Consider the following 26184-nt stretch of genomic DNA (forward strand, 5'->3'; position numbering starts at 1 on the left):
AGCTATGATGTGATGCATTTGATTATTGTCTGATCATTTCATTTTTGGTAGTTTCACAATGTCTGTTGATCATTTTAAAACAAAAAATAACAATTTACTCAGTAATGGTTGGGTGTAGAAATTTAACTTTTGCCAATAAATGTCAAATTTGTTCCTATTTTTTGTCCATTTTAGCAGGTTCTTTTTTACACTTTTATCCAATTTTTGTTCTATCTTTAAACATTTTTGGCCACTTTTCATCTAAATAAGCTACATTTTACCAATCACTTGTTTTCTTTTTGTCCAACATGTTGCCTCTTTTTGTTCCACATTTTTGCCTTTTTTCAATATTGTTTGCCACTTTTTGCCCCTTTAAGTTGCCCTTAGCCATTACATACCACCTGGTTCCTCTTTATTTGGCCATTTTTTGTCAACTCTTGACTGCTTTAGGCCCATTTTTGCCACTTTTCACTAGTTTCATGCCACACTTTTGCCATTTTTGGTCTATTTTGGGCCACCTGTTAACATGTCTGCCTCCATTCGCTCGTCAAAAAAAAAAAAAAACGCAGCGGACCGGTCCGGCCCACTGGGACAATGTCCGGAATGCCAGATGGCCAGTCCACCCATGGCCTCTAGTTTTGAACAGGAAACGGGAATACCACTATAACAAATTACGTTAGCTAGATTCATACAGTAATGCTAACACCATTGTTTACAGCCAAAACATGTTTTAGATCAACAATCAATAACTTTGTAAAGGTTGTGTGGTGACATTTCTTGTAATGTGATAAAGTTATTTCTAACGTGTCCCTTACAGAACTAGTGTGAGTGTAAGCAGTGATGGTGAGGTGGCAGAGGGGGCATTGTTGCTTTTTAGACACGAGTTCATATTTGGCACTTGTATTACTTTGATAGAAAACTGATTAAAAAGTTCAAGCTGATAAATTAATATTGAAAGTGTAAATACACCCCAAAATTGTTTCTCTCTCTCTCTGCTGAATTTGTATGTAAATGGGTTTGAAATTAGTGTATCTGATTAATCCTAATCCAACTCCTATGAACATATTGACTTATTTACAAGGACATGTGTTTGAGACGATGACTATCATTGGTGTTACTTTAAGTAAGGCCACTATAACATGTGTCTGCAGCACTTGTTTCATGTTTCATGTGATTGTCATAAATTGAATAAAAACCTCCTGAGAGCTGGACCAACACTTTTAATGACTCCCACCCAGGGCCGCGGCCAGGGTTTTTGGGCCCCATAAAAAGAAATCTCACTGGGTCCCCCACATTTTCAAATTGATACTGTTTTACTTAAAACTATGCATTTTAATGATATTTTTGACTATCATTAATTAGTAAGGGAAGCACGGAAAATACAATGACATTTATTGAGATTCAATTATTTGTTCTGTATTCCAAAACAATCTCTTACTTTAAAAAATAAAAATACATGTTAAATTTTATGAAATGTTATTGTTCCAAAAAAATTAGAATTTTCTGGCTATATTTTGTGTTTTCAGGCATTAGGGGTTCAAATCGCTCTGAAATAATACAAATTACCAGCTTTTTTTTTTTTTTTCAGTAATATGAGCTACTATGGGGAGAAGAGTGAGTCGTGGAGAAATTTCCAGAAAACAAGTAAACAGTGTTACCAAATGCCTTGTCGATATGTGCGATTGTGCATTAGTGTTAAATGGTCTACACGTGTGTGTGGGGGTCACAAAATGACCCTTGACAAAAGCAGTTTCTGTTCAAGCACAAACAGAACCACCAAGTCGGGTTTGGCTCTTTCAGTCACGTGTTTGTTACACGAAACGTCACCGCTAGGCACCAGAAGCTTCTGCTAGAAAGACTACAAACAAGTTGGCGCACGAGAAAGCCAGGAGTTTGTTTAATTCAGCGGTAAATTTTATTTTAGACGACCAGCAACGGACAGTAATGCACGCCTTTAATTCCCAAAGAGACATTTTCACGGTGCTACCTACTGGTTTTGGAAAGAGCTTAATATGTCAGTTGGCCCCACTGCTAAAAAAAATATGTCGCTATCTGAGAATTCGGTTGTGGTCGTGGTGTCTCCTCTGCTCGCACTCATGGAACAACAGGTAACACAGGCCTCCAAGCTGGGAATTACCGACATGCAGACGGGAATGAATACCGGCGCGGAGCTCTTCCGTGGCAACACCATGTACCCTCAGATTCTTCACGCAACAATGACACAAGTCATTAACAACAATCTCTGTCGCACTAGCCATTTCAAAAATACTGTATGTTTATTTTTATATGTTTCACTTCCGCTACCCTTGGATCGGTTGACTCAGCTGCCTGTTAACTCTAGAAAATGGCTGTAGTTACATGATGTGTTTTAATTTGGAATTATAAAATCGGAATTAAATCATTCGGAATTAAAGTGTTCTGCTTCGTGTTTACATGGAAATGGTAATTAAATATAAATAAAGTGTTTTCTGATTCTACTGCTACAAAGAAGTGATTCTGGTCTACTCAGAGGGTTTATCAGTTACGGGTGATATGACCCTAGACCATGTGCACTTTGTACCCTTTTTGTTTGTGTGTGTGTTGTTTGTGGCCAACTCCAGTCCTCGAGGACCTGATTCCTGAGACTTTTAGATGTGTCCCTGCTCCAACACACCTGGTTGAAACCAATGTGTGGTCATCAAGCTCTGCAGAAGCAATGATAACGAGCCATTCATTTGATTCAGGTGTGTTGGAGCAGAGACACATCTAAAAGTCTCAGGAATCCAGCTCTCGAGGACTGGAGTTGGCCACCCCCGCAACTAATGTCTGAACACAACATTCACTGTTGAGTGTTGAACACTGTTTTACGGGTCCGTTGGAAGTGGTGAGTACAAGGGAGGAGAAGGTTGCAGCATCCACCTGGAGCCTGGAGATGACCAATCAGAAGTCCCAGCTTTCTCCAATCAGAAGCAGCCACTTTGTCACCAGCTGTCCACGCCCACCGCCTCAATCACACTCACACGCACACACAAGCTCCACGTGGGAGGAACATGTTATAGGGAAAGGTTGTGTGTTGAATTCTGACAGTAGTTCTGATTCATGTTGAAGTTTATTTTGTTCTGCAGCAAAATTAGTAATAGTGTTTATTTCTGATCCTGTGGATAATATAGGCTTTATGAAATACAAATAATTTACACGTTATGATGTAGGCTTACTGAGCTGTATGAATGCAGCACGGTTCACTAGAGTCATCGGAACCATAGACTGCACCCAACATGAAGTGGATACGTGAATAATAGAATAATGACTGTCATCATAAAATGAATTAACGCATTAACAAAGTCTGCAATTTATTGCCAGAATTCCTTTCTGGCTTTTTGTTATTATTAATGGATTTTAATTATTGATATTTATTAGGAATCCGTGTACCCTTCGTTCTTTGAATATTTAGTTTCAAAACCAAATAAAAAAAACTGATAGTTTTTGTTTTTGTTTTATTAATTTAGAACCAGAAACAGGAAAATGAAAAAATCAAAATACAAACAAGCAGCGTTTTTTCTGTTTTAAAATTAAATCTGGTTCTGTTTGTGTGATATTTGGATATTTATGGGGAAACTAGGACGAGAGCTTCATGTTTTAATCTCACCACACAGAGGGGACACACAAACAGACTTTCACTCTGCGGCGTTTGATGAAAAATAATCTTGTATCATGTCGTCCACCTCACACTGATGGCAGAGGTGTAATTTGTGTCAATGACATTTTGTTAAAGAGTTATTGATGCTGGAAGTCCGAACATGTGAATATCTGCCAACTTTACTGAACAGTGTTACGGTCCAAATAGTATCCAGATAAACTGGTGACTGGACAGACTTTTACTCCCGGTCCGGACATAAAAAGAAGCAACACATACTGTAAGTCACATTACTGGTGAATTGAAACGTTATTAATACATAAATAAATCAAAACCAAAAAATAGATGTTACATAAAACATGCTCATGATATGTGGAACCAGAGGTGGTGTAAAGAATCTATTGGTGCTCCTCGTTTCTTGAGATCAACTACCGCGTGTGTTGACGGCTGCTGTTAGCGATATCTATAACGTGCAAAATAAAAATGTACTGCCCTCAAAAAAGCTGTAATTGTTTTTGCAAAAGTATCAAATGGTAGAAGTTTTAACATCTATTGTTCCTCACACCAGCCTCACAGTCGATAGTCAGTCAGCAGTTTATCTGGATACTATTTGGACCGTAACACCGTGAAACAAAATGTAAACGTGAGCAGCTTTTTACGAGCTAAAACATCCACAGACTGACGTTATTTTATACGGAGCAGCTGAGCGCTTTGTCACATCCCACCGAGTGCACTTTCTCTCTCTCACTCTCCGCGCTGCGGGTGAGGAGACGGTGCGCGCTCACACGACGTGGCTGTGGGTAATGTAAACACCAATGTGCTCCTTTGGAGTGCGCGCGGTCCATGAACGGAGCCAGACATAACGAGTCCTTCACTGAGTGCACACTCATATTGAGAGCAGCAGTAAAAGAAAAATGCGCTGAGCTCAGCGATAGAGCGTACAGGCTCATCAGAATTATCATGAAGGGACCAGAACTGATGGACTATGATGCCAGGCCAGATGTACAGCTGTGGTTCTCTCAGGGCATGGGTCTGCAACCTGTGGCTCTGGTGCCTAATGTGGCCCTTTGATTCTTTTGCAATGGCTCCCTATAGCTTTAAAAAACTACTGAAATAAAGTAATTTTTTTACAGAGGCTATTAATGATTAATGACAAATAAAATCAAAATATAACAATTTGTTAACTTAAAAAAATGACTCAGCACCTTCCTACTTCACCTCTTACAACATCTACAGATCATCAACTTTCCTGCATCTATGACTAACCTTAAGTTTTAAATCCCTGGTAAAATAACTAAACCAACAAAAACACTAACAGAGATTTTATTTGTGTGGGAACAGATTCATTTAACCACCAATGTACAGGTTAAATATACATGTTTTATGTGTGGCAAGAAATTAGTAATTAGCATGTGTTGATCACATGATCACGTGTTATCAAATTCAAGTTACTTTTTGTAGCCTTTCATATAAATTAACTAAAAAAAATAATTTCATATAAAGCATTGAGTTCATGTAAACTGAGATGCATAAGAATTTGAAGATGTAAGATACTGTTTTATTTATTGATGTCCATTTATTTGATTTTATTTTAAACTATTTTTAAGTTTATCTGTATACAATTTAATACACTATATTGTTTTCATTGAGAAGATGTATTTTTCAGCTCCAGGAGGACTTTAATCCAGGTGAGATGAGGTTAAATGGTTCCTTGTAGAGTAAAGGTTGCAGACCCCTGACCAGGGGAAGAGGGTTAGGAGACCCCACTATAAGAACTGGACCCTCTGAATTTAATTCCATGGGGTGAAACAATGGAGATGTTAAGTTGTTAAGTTGGTTATACTACTAATAAGTTAATTTAAGTACAGCTTTCCTGCCAAAAAAAAAAAAAAAAACAGAATACATGGAACATGTTGTTATGCTTTATTGTTATTTAAAAAAAAATTGTTACGTCTTTTTTTAAAATTATATAAAATAAATTACCTGTTATTTCAGCCACCGCAGTGCAACCAAATTCTGTGCTGGTGCGACCAACTGAAAAAGTTGGTCGCACCTTTTTCTGAAATTTATTTCAGTGCCAACACTGGAAAAGTTAGTGTTGAGCCCTGCTATTGTGTGTGGAGACCTGGTCCAGGACCTGGGGAGAGAGGTGCAGCGGACTTTACTTCTCGCTCTAATTTCCCTCGTCACACAAACAAAACAAGTTTAAAAAAAACAAAAAAAAAATGAATAACTTATCTGGTTTTTGGTTTTCCTGTATTTCTGTTTTGGTTTTAAATCAGTAAAACAAAATAACCACACTGTTAATTTGTTATTTTGATTTAATTTTAAAACGGAATAACAAAAGAACAAAGGGAAAACGGATTGTTAGGAATAGTTGTCTGTTCCTTCATGGTGAAGTCACTGCTCTGCAGGGTTCCTCCTTGTTTGTGATTGGTCAGATGCTGCAAACTCCACCCATTTTATGTGAGTGCGCACTGATCCAGTTTGGCACAGATATGTTTATCCAGCTTTGTAATAGAGAATCCAAAGGCTAAAGACCATAGAAACACTCAGAGAATACTTTACTGACTTCAAGCCAATTGGAGATTTAGAACAAATGTCTCCTGCCTCCACTGCATCTCTGAACAACAGGAAAAATGTGCTATTTAATTTTTTAAACCTAAATCAGATATAACACTTGTTGGACACTTTATTCCTTGAAAATTTTTATGTCAATTTATTGTTATTTATTAAGGTTATTCAGATAACAGGGTTGAGAACCTCACTTGATCACTAGTACACATTACAGTGTAATATTCTTCCATCGTGTCATACTTTGAGTTATCAAAAAAAAAGTGAATTTCCATCACAGAACACAATTTAAAGGAGCAGCATTATTCAAAATTGGGGTTAATTGGGGTTCTTAGAACAAATGGAGATGAGTGAAATAATGCATAAAATTGGACCTGTAATATACCCATATTCTAGTGCTGAAGAACTAGTGATGCTAAGCCTGGGTTACTGCCCTATTCTACAGATTCTTGGTTGAATTTGATGAATAATTATATATACATCTTTATCTTTATTCATAAACGTTATCGTTATTCCTCCTTCATTGTAGTAAACCAGATTAGCCTTTGATGACCTATCAGTAGTGTAAAGATATGAATGTGAAAGTAGAAAGTACCTAACGTGTCTGAACATGTAAACAGAGAAACAACTTTACAACCAACCTGCAATCAAGACGGTGAACACATCTCCAAACTTCTTTTTGTGTTCTTCCAGAAATGTGTTTGCATTTTTCCCAAACTCCAGAGCTTTTCCAATGAAAGGGATCCAGCCCTTTATTAAAGGGGGTTCGTCTTCTCTCCTGCAATACACAAGACATACATATTTCACTGCAGTAGTGAGACAGGACCTTGGATTTTGGGATCTATAGAAGTGAACAAAAAGAGATGGCTCCTATTTGGGGGTTGATTTGCCCAGACCTGCTTAGCCTCTGGGATCTAATGAGATCGGGCAATGACAGGCTGGTATGGCCACTCTGTAGAGAGCATGAACTGCATGAAGAGTATGAGCCATTTTTTTAGAACATTGTCAAAGAAGCTCCCTTAGGCATTACTGTGGTGTTTCCACCTCTGAGGAACAACTAGACTCTAAGTCTAAACCACAACTGAAGCATGTGCAGTAGGTCAGCTGACTTCATACAAATGATGAACAAAGAAATCTCCACATAAACATAAAACCTGCTTTTAATAAGCACGATAATAACAGAGAACGTGGCAGAGAAATTGCCACATCAATTACATAGGATTAGGGTCATTTTTCCTAGTGTATAGTGCAGATGTGCAATTGGCGGCTCTCAAAGTAAACACACAAAAATATACAAAAATATAGCCGCAACCGGCAATAAACGGCCCTCACCTTCACCCTATAACAGTGAATTTTACACTATCAATGCATTGACATTGATTTGTTTAGACAGAAATGTATTATTGAGATACAGTATAAACTTAAGACAAATTTATGATTTTTGTTGTTGTATTAACACATCCAAGAACATTGCTGGAGTTGTAGTTGTAGTGGTATTGGTAGTAGTAGTAGTAGTAGTAGTAGTAGTAGTAGTAGTAGCAGTAGCAGTAGCAGTAGTAGTAGCAGTAACAGTAGTAATAGTAGTAGTAGTAGCAGTAGTAGTAGCAGTAATAGTAGTAATAGTAGTATTGGTAGTAGTAGTAGTAGTAGTAGCAGTAGTAATAGTAGTAGTAGTAATAGTAGGAATAGTAGTATTGGTAGTAGTAGTAGCAGTAGTAATAGTAGTAGTAGTAATAGTAGTAATAGTAGTAGTTGTAGTAGTAGTAGCAGTAATAGTAGTAATAGTAATAGTAGTAGTAGCAGTAGTAGTAGCAGTAATAGTAGTAGTAGTAGTGGTATTGGTAATAGTAGTAGTAGTAGCAGTAACAGTAGTAATAGTAGTAGCAGTAGTAGTAGTAGTAGCAGTAATAGTAATAGTAGTATTGGTAGTAGTAGTAGTAGTAGCAGTAGTAATAGTAGTAGTAGTAGTAGTAGTAATAGTAATAATAGTAGTATTGGTAGTAGTAGTAGCAGTAGTAATAGTAGTAGTAGCAGTAGTAATAGTAGTAATAGTAGTAGTAGTAGTAGCAGTAATAGTAGTAGTAGTGGTATTGGTAGTAGTAGTAGTAGCAGTAGTAATAGTAGTAGTAGTAGTAATAGTAGTAGAAGTAGTAGTAGTAGCAGTAGTACTAGTAATAGTAGTAGTAGTAGTAATAGTAGTAGCAGTAGTAATAGTAGTAGTAGTAGTAATAGTAGTAGTTGTAGCAGTAATAGTAGCAGTAGTAGTAGCAGTAGTGGTATTGGTAGTAGTAGTAGCAGTAATATAGTAATAGTAGTAGTAGTAGTATTGGTAGTAGTAGTAGTAGTAGTAGTAGCAGTAATAGCAGTAATAATAGTAGTAGTAGCAGTAATAGTAGTAGTAGTGGTATTGGTAGTAGTAGTAGTAATAGTAGTAGTAGCAGTAGTAGTAGTAATAGTAGTAGTAGTAGTAGTAGCAGTAGTAATAGTAGTAGTAGTAGCAGTAATAGTAGCAGTAGTAGTAGTAATAGTAGTAGTAATAGTAGTAGTAGTAGTAGTAGTAGTAGCAGTAGTAGTAATAGTAGTAGCAGTAGTAGTAATAGTAGTAGCAGTAGCAGTAGTAGTAGTAGTAGTAGTAGTAGTAGTAGCAGTGTGTTAAAGTTTGAGCTGACAAGTTTCAAGATTTAGCCAACTTCCTATTAACACAAAATGGAATCTCGATACAAAATAACACGTTAAAAAATAAAGCATGAGTCTTTTTGATGGAGAGGCCAAAACAAAAGTTCATGAAAAATTCCAGACATTTTTTATTTTTTCCCCCCATACTAAATTGTAAACGCACCAATTTCCGTCATTGAGCTGGTTTAGGGCCGAGAGTTTACCAACTGATTTACATTTGCAAATCAAAGTTTGTATGTGCAAATTGGAGCATTTTAAAAAAAGATTAATTTTCAAAAGGTTTTGGCCAAAATGCAAGTCATCAAAAATCTATAAATTGATGCCCCACTTCTCGAGATGTTCTCCAGAGATTTTAAGCCCATCAGTGAAACACCCTAGGAGAAGTGCGTTAAAATACGTTTGCCCGATATTCAATTGTCTTCACTCTGTTGGGGGCGCTAACGCGCCAATGTCCGTTTTTTCACATTGAGCTGGTTTATACGGTGGCTGGGAAGTGTCAGGTGAATGCATTTACAGAAACGAACACAAGTCACAACACGAATGCAAATCGGCCACAACAGAAGTGTTTCCGCAATGGAAGTGTTTTCGACGGATGGGTATTTTGCTATGATAGCCTGATATGAAAAATATAAGAGTATCCTAATCAACTTTCACTTACTTTCATACGTGTTTCAATGTCTTCTTCTTGTTCTTCTCTGTTCTGGTGGATTAAAAACATCCGCCAGAAACGTGTCCGTCTGTATTACCGGTCCGTCGGAAACACTTCCGTTGTGGCCATTTTGCATTTGTGTTAATTTCTTTAAATGCATTCACCTGACACGTCCCAGCCACCGTAGGTTTAGGACTGTGAGTTTAACAACTGATTCACATTTGATGCAAATCCAACTTCATATGTGCAAATGGGAGCATTTAATAAAAAATAAAAAATACATAAAATTAGGCCAAGATTTACGGCTCCACCTTGCAAACACTGAAAAAGTTATCAAAAATCTATGGCTAACTTTTGAAGTCCCACTTTTCTAGAAGTTCTCCAGCAACTTTGAGCCCTGTTGGTGAAACGCCGTAGGAGGCGCTAATGTGCCAATATCCGTTTTTCCACATTGAGCTGGTTTAGTCCCGGGGGTTTAACAACGGATTCACATTTGATGCAAATCGGAGTTTGTATGTGCAAATGGAAGCATTTTCCAAAAAATTTATATTTTGTCATTTTTGCCCAAAATTCACGGCTCCGCCCTACAAACACCGTAAAAGTTATCAAAAACATTTTTCGTGTCCCACTTCTCGAGATGACCTCCAACAATTTTGAACCCCGTCAGTGAAATGCCCAGGAGAAATGCGTTAAAATACAACGTGTGCGATTATGGCCTCGTGACACGGTTAGCAAGATGGCTGCGTATGCTAAACACTCCGTCAAGCAGTGTTTATTTTATCCTGATGATTTTGTCCACGACCACGAACTAACGGTCGTAATGTGTCAGAAGACTGCATAACTGCACAAGGATGTCGAAACCAAAGAAGAACGCCACCAGTGGCGATATTAAAAAGCATTTGAGGGCTCAAACAACAAACCAAGATGGCGACGACGTCGGGGCCACGTCCTAAGTAAATTAGGAAGGGTGACAAATTCCACCCAATTATATGACATCTTCAGAGGATGTGGAAAGAGGTTTCAAAATATTACAAGCTGTTGTTCAGCCTCGGTGAGAATAAAAGCATGGTCTCATGGGTATGGGAAAAAGATTTAGGGAATTATTTTGATGACCAGGACTGGGCAAAAATATTTGCAAATGGTCGTATTTTATCCAAAGATCTAAGAGCGAGACAAACGCAGTTCAAAATATTACACCGCTTTTATTGGACAACAAGTAGATTATTTATAATGGGGTTGCTAGATTCAACACTATGTTGGAAATGTAAACACTGTAATACTTTAATACATGTGATGTGGTCTTGTCCACAAATCCAATTGTTTTTGATGAGAATACATAATTGTACACTTTCATTTCTGTCCATCATTGTATGTTCTTGGACACTCAAAGGTTTTGCTGAACTGGCCTAATTGTGTTTTTGTAGTTTTATACATTCATTGACATGTACATATAATTGTGTCTTGTTAATGGAAAAATAAAAAAAGTTAAAAATAAATAAATAAAAAATACGTGAGCAAAAATAGCAATTTTGCCATTTTCAATTTAAGATTCTGGACTTCCTGTGTATTTTTTGGCATGGTCTGGATAATATTTTTTACTTGTCTTGTCATGGTCTACTTCTGTGTTAATTGTCATGATTCTACAATTAATTCATTTTGTGGCAATTCTTATCTCGTAATGCATTTTTGGAGTACTTGGGGGCGCTGGAGCATCAAATTTTTGCATTTTTAAAATCGGAAACAGCCTGAAATTAGAGAAGCGTGCAATTTAATTTTGTTTGAATTTTTGAGACTCTACATAAGGGTTCAGTGGGTGAAAAGTAGGTCAGCGGTTTCTGACACCGTGAAAGAAAGAAAGAATAAACCATGAACTATACATTTTCGGAAAACGCAGGAGCATGCCTACAACATGCCATGGGTCCCTGGTCACTGACGGGCACGTGGCGTTCGCATAGGCTCCGCCCCTTCCCTTGTAGCATGGCCACTACAAGAGCAAGAGGCCCTTCACCAGCTTGTGGCGCTAGGGCCTAATGACAGTAAAATACACAAAAAAAGTAAAAACAGATGCTGCCTATTACCAGAACTCTTTGCTATCTGTATCGAGCCCTTGGCTCAGGCAATTCGGCAAAATAAAGAAATAAAGGGAATTACAATAAAAGGGTTAGAACACAAAATTGGACTTTTTGCGGATGATGTAATAGCTTTCCTTGAGAAAAAAAATACGTTTCCTATATTGATGACACTTCTTAAGGAGGATTTGGGTCTTAGAAATGTTTATTATATATCCTGAATATATATATATATATATAAATATAATAAACATTTCTTGGACCCAAATCCTCCTCAAGAAGAGCTACAAGTGACGGGTTATGGGATTCCAATGTGCAGCAATGCACTATATCTTTGTAATTTCCCTGATGAAAGTCTAGTGGGAAACGATATATATCTGGTTAAGATTCTTCTAGTGGCTTCTAAAAAAGCTATTACCAGGAACTGGGGAAAGACCACCAACAATAGCTGACAATTCTTGAAGGAATCGACACAATGGAAAAACTAACTCATTAACTGTGACTCCAAGAAGCTCAAATGGACTGAATACAAAATACAGAATGGCAGAACAATTGGTTAATGGTGTAAATGCAGTGTTGTTACCCAAACAAGGTTTTTGATGTTGTTTTTGTGTTCATAAAACTTAAAAAAAAATTGAGTGAAAAAAAAGTAAAAACAGACTAAAATAATCAAAATCACTCAAAAAACACTAGATGACTACAAAAATAGCCAGAAATCTATCAAACTACAACAAAAATAAAAGCGATTGAGAAAAGTCATTAAAAAAATCTTTGGACGGGCCGTCCTCTGGCCCTACGTCACCGTGTGGGGAGGAGGAAGTCAGTGTCCCATCTATAGACACGCCCACTCAGAAGTATGCATAAGTAGGTCGCAAATCAGCCTGTTTGTGTAGAGACTAAAACTCTGGAAAACAGGCGAGTTTGGGAAAATAAACCCATCTCCAGATGGGTGAAAAATAGCATGACATGGGACCTTTAAGGATCTGTGGGAACCCTGTGCTTGTAGCTCGTTATCAGGGTTTCTGTAGAGTTGTGTGACATCACAATCATTAGATTCAGGTGTGTTGCAGCAGGGAGACATCTAAAACATGTAGGATTGACGCTCTCGAGGAGAACCGGTAAATTTGATCACCCAATAGTTATTTTTTTAAAGAGGACATATCATGCTAAATCCACTTTTTTAGCCCTTAAATGCATTTTGATGTATATTTAGATTGTTTAGAAGCACAGAAAAGTTCAAATTAATCTCTTCAGGTGCTTCGTTGATATCTTTATATTCTGTTTTGGTCATATTTTTCAATCTGTTTCGATTTTTTAGATTCTTTATTACGTTTTTTGAACAATAACGTCAGCGGAACTGCCAAATTAGGACATCGACTCCAGGCCCAACACTTCAAGCAATCCGCCATTTTTATGGTTCATTACAACGTCTCCCAGCATCAGAACCTTTTCAAAGTGCCTGGTTGAGTTTTATTTTTCACAGAAATGTACCCACATCTGTGGGTAAGATCATTTTTGTGTGCGCGCAGCACTTCAAGGTTGACTTGCTTCATCAACCTCCACCAGTATAAAGAAGGATTTGCTGAAAGACTTTGTCTGATTGAGGGTTCAATTCCTTCTATCTTTACAGACGATGAACAGAGCACTTCGGTAAGCTGTAAATAACGCTAAAAAGTGTGATGATAAGACGTCCCTGTCATTGGTTTGTTAGCATTAACAGTTGCACCGTCTTCATATGTTAGCGCTGTGTGCTCGTTTTAAATCCTTGATGATATGGCCTACGTGGTTTAATTTAAGTCTAAAGTTTTCATTAGTCAGTTCATTTTGCCGTTTTTGTCTTTGAAAAGACTATTAAAATGCATTTCGTGACGTTAGCTTGGCGCTAGCGTTAGCTCGGTGCTTGTGTTAGCTCACTTGTTAGGGTTCTGCAGGTTCATCATCTTCATTTTCATCTCGCTCCACTGGGTCCGACTCTGGCTCCAACATGTAAAGCTGGATGGACAAGTCTTCTGTTGTTGACATTGTGTAAATAACATGTGAATAAACTTTTTCTGCACCGCTACATAGCCATATCTCTTCTATCAAACTACAAAAATGGCCGAGCAGGGTGGAGTTGAACCTGAGAGGGGGCGGGGTATGAAGTGTCTCATTTGCATTTAAAGAGACCGCACCAAAACGAGTTGATCTTAGAAGCACCTCAGAAAAGAGGTAGAAAAGGGGTGGAGCTATAATAATGAGGAATTCAGACCCAAGCAGTGCAGTTCCACTTTATATAGACCACAACTGTATGATTTATATCTAAAAAGGAAGGATTTAAAACCATGATATGTCCCCTTTAAAACTTTGATAAAACATTTATCTCTGACCTCAGTGTTTGCCACTTTACTTGATGTAGTAACGTAAACTTCTTTAAATTTTTAAACAGTAACTAAAACCTGTGGTTTTGTCTGACGTGCGTCTAAGCTGGGGCTCCTGGAGCTGTTATCACACGATCTGTCTATACTATCAAATCTCCAAAGAACAATCTATGCTATGCTTGTAACTACGGTAACTACTCAATACTCACTATACTTGTGTAACCCTTATCCCAAGTAGCTATGTTATATATTCCTTAAGTGTGTAGTACTATGAGACAGGGCCTGAGTTTGTCATTTAAACCGTTTTATTATTATCCTTAAATGTACTTGCTTTATATTTGACCATAATTTACCTTTCTTGACTTAGTCAATTAAACTTAAATAAGGACACCACTCAACCAAACTTTAAATGTAATAACCCTGTCACAGATATTTATTTATAAAAACAAAAAATAAATATTTTAGAAGTCTCTATTTGGGAAACTAAACACAAATGCTTAAAGTATTATATAAACAAAATTGCTCAAATAAAATACCGGAATAAAACTTCTTTAGTTTTTGCTTTTAAACCTTAAAAAAAAAACCCATCTTCTTACAACATTTCGTCAGAGGTAGAAAGAAAAAAAAACAAACATTTAAGCTTTTAGTTCACACCAAAAACCCTTTTTGTAGCTTTTAAACAAAAATAAATACATTTAACTCAAATTTGGTATTTTTTAAATAAATCTTAAGGAAAATTCACTCTTTGAATAGGACTAATAAAATTAGAAAAATAAAAACACACACACATTTTACCTAATACAAAACTGAAAAATTGCCAAATCAAAACTTAATGTGGGCCCACACAAAGCATGAGTCGAAGCTAGAATGTGTTGGGGCCTAAAACTAAGATGGCCACTTCACTCGGACAAAAAAAAAAAAAAAGGAACGTGCAACTTCAGTTCAGTTTGTACTCACGAATCCCAAACGAATAACAAACGTGGATATACAGTCACTTTATGCACTGTAGCCTAAATGTGTTTAGTATATTTACTATATTTGCAATTCTCTCATCGACATGACCCGGTAGCAGGATTCTCAACAGGAATGTTTCACAGCGTAGGGGGATCGCGGCCCGCGACTGAGAGCCACCGGTGTGGAAAATTTAGAAATTTTGTGAAGTAAAGTTTAAGTTTTTTTTTAATCTTTGTTCCAGCCTGACTTTAAAGCTAAAAGTAATTTACTGAATTGGTGAAGACTCATGATGAATGTAGTTAGAGAGTTACACATGGTTGGTATAGGACCTCCACTAATAAATACTCACACACTGTAGAGACAAGTAATAACATTTTATTCAAAAGACTGATTCCAAGATGCACTTTTCAAATATAAATGAGGTATTATGTGGGACCTGCAGTAATATTGGAATAAACACACACGTGCATGGACACGCAGAGGACGTGTAATGACCTTTGGCCCCCACAAAGACCTGGGCCAAAACTAAATACAACTATTTATTATGGTTTTCTTTCTTCTTCACAATTAACAACAATAACAAGTAGTGTAACGTAAGGCTTGTGAACTGTGCATAGCTTAGTACAGGGCTATTCAATTAAAAATTGACTCGGGCCAGATTTTCAGACTAAGGACATGAGCTGGGGTGGACATTTTTAGCAGACAGTGAGCAAAGTTAACCATTAAAAATAAACACAAATAGAAAAGATAACGAACACACTGGATGTTTATTAACGTATTGCTACATCCAAAAGGACATAAACACAGCAGAAGAGCAGTGCTTAACTAAACCTGTGTTGAAATATGGTTTCTTTAAATTTTACATTTCAAACACATTAACACAAAACACATTTTGATACAATACAATACAAGCACATGTTAAGGTACATGTGAACATAAAAACAAAGTGCAGATTAGAAACGACAGCTTTGGTTTTGGTCACATCTGAAAGTGCAAAAAAAAGTAACTTAGCAACTTTTCAGAACTTGAGGTATTTTTCTTCTCTTGAAATAAAAAACAGAATTTGTCCATATTTGGTCTCATCTGAGACGGTCACATTCTGAGTGCATATAATCAAAAACAGTGGGCACGGTGACACAGTTACTATCCCATTGAAATTAAATAAAGCTGACATCAATGTGCATAAAAAAGTGCAACTAAGTGAAATAATAAGTTAAAAGAAAATAGTCACATAAATACATAAAACTACATTTTGTTTCTGCTATAGCACACTACTTTATTGCACTTAACATTAGGCATTACATCTCAACTTATGTAGATGTGAGTGAAACACTTTGGATGTTTGGCTCATAAGATGTCAATACCATCCGAAGGCAGTGGTTAAGAGTACTGTCAGTCAGAGAGCAACGAGAGCTGTTTTTTATCATGTTCATGTGTGAAAAGCTTGATTCACATGTGGATGTTGATTCAAACATACTGAGAAAGTGGACTGCAACTTTCTTAATGTTAGGGAACTGGTGTACATTGACATTACACCAGAACCTTGCAGGTCCATTGCTGTGAAGCTCGTGAGCCATGGTTCAGGATGACTGCATATCCACAAGCTCGAGTATGAATTTCCCCTCATCAATAGAGGGGACCACTTGCTTTGCTTTGGTGGATAAGTCCTGGTGTGTTGCAGCAGTGAAGGGATTTTTGGCAAAGCTCATCACATCTGTGGGCAGAACAAGCCTCTTGAGTCGACTGGTAAAGTTCTCTTTCTACCGAGCAACGAAACCTGTCATCACGTCAGTGATATGGAAGGTGGATGAGCCTTTGGAGAGCCACCTTACGTCGTTGTGCAACAATAGGTCCTGGTGCTCCGCAGACATCCCCGACAACAGCTGGCGAAATAAGCAATGTTGGAGGCTCGATGTTGAGCGAATAATGTTTATTATAGCCATCACATTGTCCATTGTCTTTTTAAAATGGCCGCTCAGTTTTGCACACAATACAGTCTGATGCACAATACAATGCAGGGTTGTCATCTGAGGCGCAACAGCGGACCAACGTGCAGCCAAACCGCTAACTTTTCCAGCCATGGATGGAGCCCCATCCGTAACAAACATGCACACGCGCTTCATGTCCAGATCATTATCTTCAAAAAATGATGATATTTTTTCAAACAGTATCTCACCTGTTGTTTGTCCAGCAGTTCCTCTTTGAAAACGTTCCCGTCAAAAAGACGGACATACATGCAAAGCTGTGCTGTGTCAGTTCTATCTGTTGACTCGTCTACTGCTACAGTCATATTATCAGCTTTTCTGAGCTCTTTTAGCAGCGTCTCAAAGACATTTGTGGCGAGAATGTCAACTCTGCGAATGTTGGAAGTGTTAGACAGGGGTACCTGTTTGATAGCAGATGTCACACTCTTCTTAACTTTATCGTCGGTTAAGGCTTTGTCCACGACAGCCAACATGCAGTCCTTCACAGTTTCTAAGTCTGTGAACGGCCTCTTTTTCTTTGCCAAGATCCATGATACACGAAGGGAAGCTGCTGTGGCTCTTTCCTGAGTTTTTAGCCGCCCTCTCATGAGGTCCCTCGGTAAAGTTTGTTCGCAGCATGTTTTTCAGTGTGGTGTCTCCGGACATTATGGTCTTTCAGCCCTGCAACGCACTCGTTGCAGAGTAAGCACATTGGTTTGGCGTTCGGACCTGGTGGTAAAGTAAATAAATACTTGTCTGTCCATGATGGATTAAACCGACGGTTTTCCTCTTCAATTTTCGTTTCAGGGTAGAAAAACACATGCTGAGATTTTCACCTGCATAGAACTGCTAACTCCGCCTCAACAACAACACAATGCATTGTGGGTTGTGTTGCATTCAATGTTTATAATAATGTAGGAATTTTTGTAAGAACATTTCAGTGTTACTAAAATATGTTTTTCTATACTTCTCGGACCCAAGTCATTTAGCAGTTGCCTTTGGGCCACTTGAGGGTTGCTTTCGGGCCGCATGTGGCCCGCGGGCCGCTAATTGATTAGGGCTGGCTTAGTAGACTGTTTTACAAAGTAGTGCAATTTAGAGTTTAGTGTACTGTCATAAAAGGTAAAATAAAAATAATAATACAATAAATTATTATAGGAATAAAAACATGTATTATCAGGGTAAGATTAAACAAAAAAATATAGAAAAAATGTATTGTGCAAAATTATAATCATGTGGATTCTTCATATAATAACTTTTCCACGTGTCTTTAAAACTTTTGATCTTCTCATCCTGTCCCGTACACTGACTGTTTTGCTCTTGCCAGCTGATAAAGACTGAAACCACAAGAACTCTGATCTCGAGGTCGAAGTGCCCGTGAAAGCCGGGAATCTGGCTTTTATACTTCACAAGATGTTCCACAAGGCTCAAACCAATGAGGAGATTCCATGAAACTGCCCCGTCCAAGTTTCACCAGAGATAACACGCAAACCCCTCCTTACCTTTGGGAACCTTAAACTCTAAGCCCTGCCTTCACTCTTTGAAAGAGTCTCTTTAAAAACTGATGTTAGTCTCTCTGCCTCACACACTCTGCAGACAGCTTAACTGGCATATCCTCTCTGTAAATGACCTGTGTCTTTAGCCCCCCCCCCACCCCCCCCCCCAAATAAATAACTTCTAGGAATACAGAAACTTTGTTTCAAACACTTTATTCCAAAAGCAGCACGAGAAAAATCCACAACAAACTAACAGGTGTTTGTACACAACTACACATTGACCTAAAAACACACCCTAAATTGGGTTTCACTTTTTAGTGCTTTGTTGAAACTAAAAACGTACCCGTGTTGCCTTGGTGTGGGCAAAGTCATGAATCATGTCCTCATATGTTGGATGTTCAATGGTGTGGTTTGTGCTTATCACTGCCAAATTGCTTACACTTTATTATAATTTAGCCAAAAATCTTTTATTCAAAGGGATAATAGATAAATACATGAATAAATACAATAATAGTTTGGACACATTTGATGATTTATCTGATTATTTGTTAAATAATAATTACATTTATTGCAAAGATGTAAAGGAGAAAATGACAAAACTATTTATTTGTGGGTTTGATTAGACCAGGGATCTGCAACCTTTACTCTCAAAGGGGCCATTTTGTCTAATCTCACCTGGATTAAAGTTCTTCTGGAGCTGGAAAAAAATACCTTCTCAATGAAGACAATACAGTATAAAATTTAGGGGTGGGAATCTTTAGGCACCTCACGATTCGATTCAATTACGATTCAAGGGGCTTCGATTTGATTCTAACGCGATTATTATTCTATGTTTTATTCACAAAATATCTGTTGCATTCACTGTGTCCACACACACTGTATAAAAATATATATTATTTGTAGTTAGAAAAAAAGAGATACATTACCATTCATTATCCTATATTACACTAATGGAAGAAGTATGTGAACTGAAAATGTACAAGATTTTGAAACAAAGGGAGTAGCAGCCTTTCTTGTAACATAACTTAAATTGAAAAAAAATGTCACTGCTATCCTACCCGCTTTCTGCAGCGATGCTATGACTTCTGTTTTGGTTGGTTGTAAAGCTTCGGGATAGCCGTATCAATAAAGTACTGTAGGCTCCAAAGTATGCAGCAGCGAACGAAAGCCCTGGTTTTCCACGACCGAATAAGGACGTAAATCCTTAGCCACAAATGTTGCAATGGATTTGTTAATCCACTTTACCTTTTCCAAAGAGGGTGGAAGCTTTGTTGTGACCTGTCCGATTGTTCTCTGGTTAGCAGAGCAACTTTTAGCCACAGCAGCAGCCGACTTCGCCTCCTCCTCCGGGTGAAAGCGTGCTATAGGGCTTCTCATGTTCGTTGTGTTCCCAATTAATTTTAATTTAATGTTAGTGTAACAGAGCTTATATACAGGGTGGCTCTTGTCCAGTTCATTTCCACCGTGGACATTAAAGAAACATCAGATTTGAAGCTGCACGGGGCTGGTCTTAACTCCCGCACGTCCATGCTTCCTTTATTGTGATGCTCTCTTTAAAGTGTCTCTCTGGAAACGCGCTGCAGGCCACAGTTCCGCGGCCTTTTTGTTTCGCATTTTTGTTCAGACTTTTAAACGAACTCTAAAATTTCGATTTTCGATGACTGGAAATTAAAGAATCGATTCAGAATCGTCCACCTCCGAATCTCGATGCATCTAAGAATCGATTTTTTTCTCCCACCTCTAATAAAATTACAGTATATACAGGTAAAATATTATTGAATAATTTTACGAGTTAATGGATTTCAAGGGCTACAAAAAAAACTTGCATTTGATAACGCATGATCATGTCGTTCAACACATGCTAATTGCTCATTTCTTGCCATATCAAGCATGCATATTTAGTCAGCATGTTGGCAGTTAAATAAATCTTTCCCCACACAAATAAAATCTGTTTTCTTTCAGAATTGTCTTTTTGTTGGTTTAGTTATCTTACAGGGATTTAAAACTTAAGGTTAGCCACAGATGCAGGAAAGTTAATGGTCTGTAGATGTTGCAGGAGGAGAAGCAGGAAGGAGGCACAGTTATTGCACAATGTGATTTATTTATAGGTTAACAAATTGGTTTATCATAATGTATTTGAAGGTAATGTCATTAATCATTAATACCCTCTGTAAGAAATAACAATTCATTATTTTAATATGTTTTAAAGCTATAGGGAGCCATTGCAAAAAAGTCAATAGAGTCACATGAGGCTCCAGAGCCGTGGTTGCAGACCCCTGGATTAGACAATTTGATGAACCCCATGTGAGACTCATTGGTCACTAGTTAAAATAGTCCCTACCTATAACATAACACCAGTAATGCAACCGCAGACATCAGTAAGTAAACAAAACTTGCTCAAAGAAGATTCACGTAACCCTATCCGTCACCAGAAAGAGGCCATAAAAACGATTGTGTTCAGGAGAAATATGAAACAGATGCTGCACAGACTGAGAAATAAAAGCCTTAAAAAATAAAGAGACATTTTCTAGTTTCAGGAATGTCCCTCATTCCACTTCTCATCGTTATTGACTCGTTTCTTCGTTTTCTGTCAACATTTTACACACTGTTGTTTGCTAAAGCAACATTTAAAGCACATTTTAAGTGAATATCTACAGCAGATACCACAGCACACTTTCACAGGTGTGGAGAAACACATTCCTCCATGATTAATCAGGAAGGATTATACTGTACAAGTCTAATTAAAAAAAGGTTATAAGAGTGAAGCATGTCTAAGAAATAGAGAATTGAGAGGAAAGCGTAAAGATTCACTATTGGAGCCGACTTCTTCACTCAGAGCGGAGGGTCACTGAGAACCGTTTAACTTTCACGCACGGTGCACTGCGTGCACGTAGCATAGCGAATAACCTTAAATCTGCTCTTTTCTGAAGGGGCTCTGGCAGCCTGCGCCCAAGGCTGCAAACAAAGCGTGTTCTAAACTGTCCTTGTGCGCTGACGTCTCCAGGTGTTTGGACACCTTTGGGTGACGTGGCGGTGAATGTCAAGGTGCGTTTGTGTGTTTCAGCCCAGCCTCAGAGCAGTAGCGCAAGTTTCATTTTTTGTGCCACCCCCTAAAGATAGCCGCCCTGGGCGGCTGCCCATGTTGGCTATATTAAAAACTGCCACTGGGGGGCCCTGTATAACCCCTGTATAAATCTGCATCATGGGTGACTCTCCATACTCTGTGCGCCTCTGGGCACAAGTCATGGAGGGCCCGCCATCTCCTACTCCCCTGAGCCATGGTAGAGGCCCGATTCCCTTAAGTCCTACCTCCTATCCGGGCCGCGTGCCGCCCTCCCAGCCCCCCTGTAGCTCCGCCCCTGCCTGTGGATGACATCACGGGGTTAAGGAAAAATGTTAGGAGACTTCCTAAAGAAGTTAGGGAAAGGCCATCACGTTGCTTTGACAATCAGAAGCACTTCTACTAAATGACGTAATAATATGACAGCGGCGAAGGTTAGTGACGTCTGCCATGGTGAAAAAACTACAAATTTCCAAAAATGGACTAAAAGCGCATTTATAACAATTTCCCCAGTGTCCATAACCGCTGATATAATCTCAAAAATCACAAGGTTTGAATGTAAATGAAAGGAAAAGAGGCTACCAGGCTACGAGGAACAAAAGTGAAAATAAAAGAATGTCACATTGACAATGGTTGCTCACGCTCACATTTAGAAATCAGCATATCCAAAACAAGTATGATTTCATGAAATTGTTACACTTATGCACGATATAGGCGTACATAACATTGTAGGCATATACTGTACATGTACAACCACACAAAGCATATGCTGAATAAAACATGTTTACATGGGAGCTTTAATTCCTCTTTAAAGCTGAATAAAAGTTAATTCCTCTTTAACCTGACCTTGTAAACACTTAATTCCTAATGCTAATTTAATTCCAAATTAAACTTAAAATCTGATTTAAGTAGCTGGTTTATTCCGATTTTAATTCTGACTTAAATATTTCCTTTTTCTTGTAAACACTTAATTCCTCTTTATTGGGGCCAAGTTACGCTAAGTTGACGTTTCTGTGCTTTGAACATCATAAAGGTCTATTAGTCTTCTTACACAGGCCCAAAGTGTTTCTTTCATTGATTCCCTCCATCGTTACTTAGAGGGTGATTTGCTCCTTTCTTACTGCAGGGTGAGCCCAAACACCTCGCTCCAATTTTGATGATGTGTTCCCTCTTTGATGACCAATTTGACGCGGCACTGAGCTGGAGAAGCCGCGCTTCCAGGAACCTCTCTGCTGTGATTGACATGTAAACAGACACGCCCACAAAAGTGAGCATTTTTTTTTTTTTTTTTTTTTTTAAATAAAAAAAATAAAAAAGTGAGCATTTTAGCATCCTTCGCGCAGTACTATGTACGTATTTTCTACAGTCTATGTATGTACCAGCGAACGCCCCGCCCCCACGCTCTGTCTCGTGTTCATAAAGTAGCATGAGCTCAGCTACGGAGTGGGCGGGCCGTCCTCTGGCCCTACGTCACCGTGCAGGGTGGAGGAAGTCAGTGGCCCGTCCATAGACACACCCACTCATGAATATGTATATGTATGCCACAAATCAGCCTGTTTATGTAGAGTTGCTCAGAAAGTTACTTTTTAGAGGGTAAAACTCTGGAAAACATGCGAGTTTGGGAAAATAAACCTCAAACACTATGTTTTTCGGGTTCTTAGAACAAATGGAGATGGATGAAAAATAGCATAATATGGGACCTTTAAGTTAATTCCGGTCGTTCTGCGCATGTGCAAAAATATGGCGATGACGACATAATCGAGGATGGCTGCCCGGACTCCAGCCGAGATTATTTATTTAATAAGAGCCTCAGGAAAGAGAAAAGGACGGAAGTATAACCATGCGGACATTCACACGAACACACACGGACCTCAGTAAACAGAACAGGCTTCACCGGACGGCAGGCACTAGGACCCGGAGGCGGAGTAAATGCGTCCCCGTACTGCATTCACAGGCTGTAATATCACCAGTTTATCATTGTACCTGTAGTTAGAGCTACTATCTTTCCCAGGGAGCAACTATTTATCCCTGGTGGTTGTTTTCCGAAGTTTCACTGGGCTTTCTTTACCGGTGATTAGTTCCTATCTCTCTTCTGCTCCGCGGACCAAACTGAAAAAGTGTTTTATTGTCAAGCTGCTGCTTCAAAACTACAATCATAATAAAGGTGAAAACAGTTCTCATGTGTGGTGTTTTGTGTTATAACCGACAATAAAAGGTTTGTTGTGTGTTTTTTCCGATAGACGTGATACGTCACGTTCAGCCCCCTGTCCAATCAGAGCCTTCCCAACCCCCGACTTAAAGCGGAATTAAATAAAGCCGAATAAACCAGTTTTTTTCATGTAAACCTCAATTCAGGAATTACTATTGCCATGTAAACATGAAGCAGAACACTTTAATTCCGAATGATTTAATTCGGAAAAACTAATTCTGAATTAAAAAATATCATGTTTTATGTCAGTTATAATCTGATAATATGGCTTACATCAGAAGATATGGGTTTTACATTATTTAAAGTTGTTCAAGGCATATTATTGGATTAGAACTTACATGATATGAATGTATTTTCAGTCTTCTGTGAGCATGTCCCATTAAATGTTGTCACTGCAAGGAATTGTGGGTCAGCATTAAGTGGTCTGCTTTGGTAAATGATGCATCAGTGTTTCCTAGGCTAAAGGAGGTTATAAAGGAAGCATTGAGCCTCCTTTCCTCAGCTTAAAGAGAATTGGAACACTCTTTATCATGGCCGTCACTTAAATACTTCTAGGGGTTATGGAAAAGTGGATAGGAAAGGAGATAGGAGGGACTATTCCTAGTTCTCATAGGAAGGGCGGGGTTAACAGGGCTGATTCGAGGCATGAAAAGCCACCAAAACATCACAAACAACTATTCTAAACCAATAGCAAAATGTGATTGTAATAGCCCTGTTTTAACCTATAGAGGGCAGTCACACTTACACTTCTACAACAAAATATGCCAATTTTTTAAATATGTTAATTACACTGTTAAGAGTTGACAAGAATCAATCAACGACACCAATTTATACTTAAATACAATTGTTTTCAGCAGAAAAAAGTGGTTTAGTGGTTAAGTTAATGTTTAAATCTGGGGAAGATTATTTTTTTAAATCAGATAAATCCAGTGTAGGCCTCACAGACCAACCAATCAGAAATCATTTGAGTGACTTTTGCCGTTTTTGGAACACGAGTATGCGAATTAAGGGCACGTTAATCATCCTCCTGCGTCAACATCTTTTTATTTTGATTCAGAGCTATGCTAATAGTGGTAGCCCAGCTAGTTCCTCTCCCCGTAACTGCGCATGTGCCAGTTTTGCTTTGGCGCTTCTGCCTTCGTCACACCTGGATATCTCGCCCTAAACCACAACACCGCCTCGTGATTGGTTCTAATCGATTCGGTTTTGAAAGGCTAAGGCAGGAACAGTACAAGATGGATTCTGGTGTTTGTGAACTGAACACCAGGAGAATCCATTTTGCAGGCAAGGTTAGTGGTGGCGTAACCGTTAAGGAGTCATGCTTGTAATCAGTTCAAATCCAACCTGGGCCATCACTAGATTTACTATGTTGGGGGGTAATAACTGTAAATAATCTGATTTTAATATTTAAACTATTAGAATTATTCCACATTTGTAGAATAATAATATTGAAACGGCAGAGGTGACAAGTTACAACAATTATTTTCTGGTATCTTGTTACGTTTAAGGCCTTTGAAAATAATGACACGACGTAAAAACACGGAAACATTTTTAAGTTTTTAAAAAATGTTGAACTCAAAGCTGCTATGGTTTTTATTGAGCATTTGCACTTTTTTTCTTGAAACATTTTATTTACACATTTTTATCTATAATGAGAGCTAAATTATTCAGGTGTTCTAAAGTGGAACAGATTTAACTTGTTTCCATGCACCAGTATTTTACAAGTTCATTTAAAAAAAAAAAAAAAAAATATATATATATATATATATATATTTTTTTTTTTTTTTTGCTGGTTTAAAAACCATGACTAATTATTGAAGGGACATTTTACATTTTTACACAAGTACATTTAGTAACATGTACTTCTTTCTTTTACTCAAGTAAGAGAGCAACTTCAATACTTTTACCAGATTAATTTTTTAATAAAGTATCTATACTTTTACTTGAGTACTGAAGACTAGTACTTTTGCCTCCTCTGTGAAACAGTAACACTTAAAACTGAGTTAGAAGTGATTTTAAAAATGTAAATGCATTCAATGAAAAAACATTTTGAAAATAAAGTTTGTAAAATATACACAGTAAAAATGTAGCATTTCCATTTCATCTTGGCAGAACCAAAACTATGTGAACGTGTGATGGCCTGCAGATTGTTTATCTCAGATCATCTCACAGTTCAAATCCACAGAAGGACCAAACACAGCAGCTCACTTCATAAAGACCCAGGATAAAGAAACTCATTTTGCACTGAATCAAAACACACAAATGCCTTGTCTGCATTATCCCAAATCTTATAAGTTCTCTGAGAGGCTGATGTTAACACAACGGAGAAGTAAAGTCAGGAAAACTCACAGAAAAATCCAAAATAAACAAAGGAAAAAACTTAAGAATCAAATGATCCAGTAAGGAGGAAACATAACCATGATGGTGATGGACTACATGTGTTATTACAGAGTTCTAGAGACAGTGAGTGTGTGGGGGGATGAAGCCACAATAAAAAAAAACACACACTGAGGGCTAAGGCTTAACCCTAATACCAGAGGTGTTACTGTACTTAAGTATTTTTTTCTGGTATCTGTAAGTTAC

At 38.0% G+C, this 26184-nt stretch overlaps 1 protein-coding gene across 1 annotated transcript in view; it reads right to left on the reverse strand.

Annotated features, from left to right (window-relative positions):
- Window positions 1-26184, reverse strand: part of cyp7b1 (cytochrome P450, family 7, subfamily B, polypeptide 1) — a 36063-nt gene that overhangs the window by 7864 nt on the left and 2015 nt on the right. The window contains exon 2 of the mRNA XM_028473595.1: window positions 6808-6944. Coding sequence (XP_028329396.1) covers window positions 6808-6944 — 137 coding nt within the window. The remainder of the gene's footprint in view (window positions 1-6807; window positions 6945-26184) is intronic.

The sequence above is a fragment of the Gouania willdenowi genome, chromosome 17 (assembly GCF_900634775.1).
Source record: "Gouania willdenowi chromosome 17, fGouWil2.1, whole genome shotgun sequence".
Lineage (NCBI taxonomy): Eukaryota > Metazoa > Chordata > Actinopteri > Blenniiformes > Gobiesocidae > Gouania > Gouania willdenowi.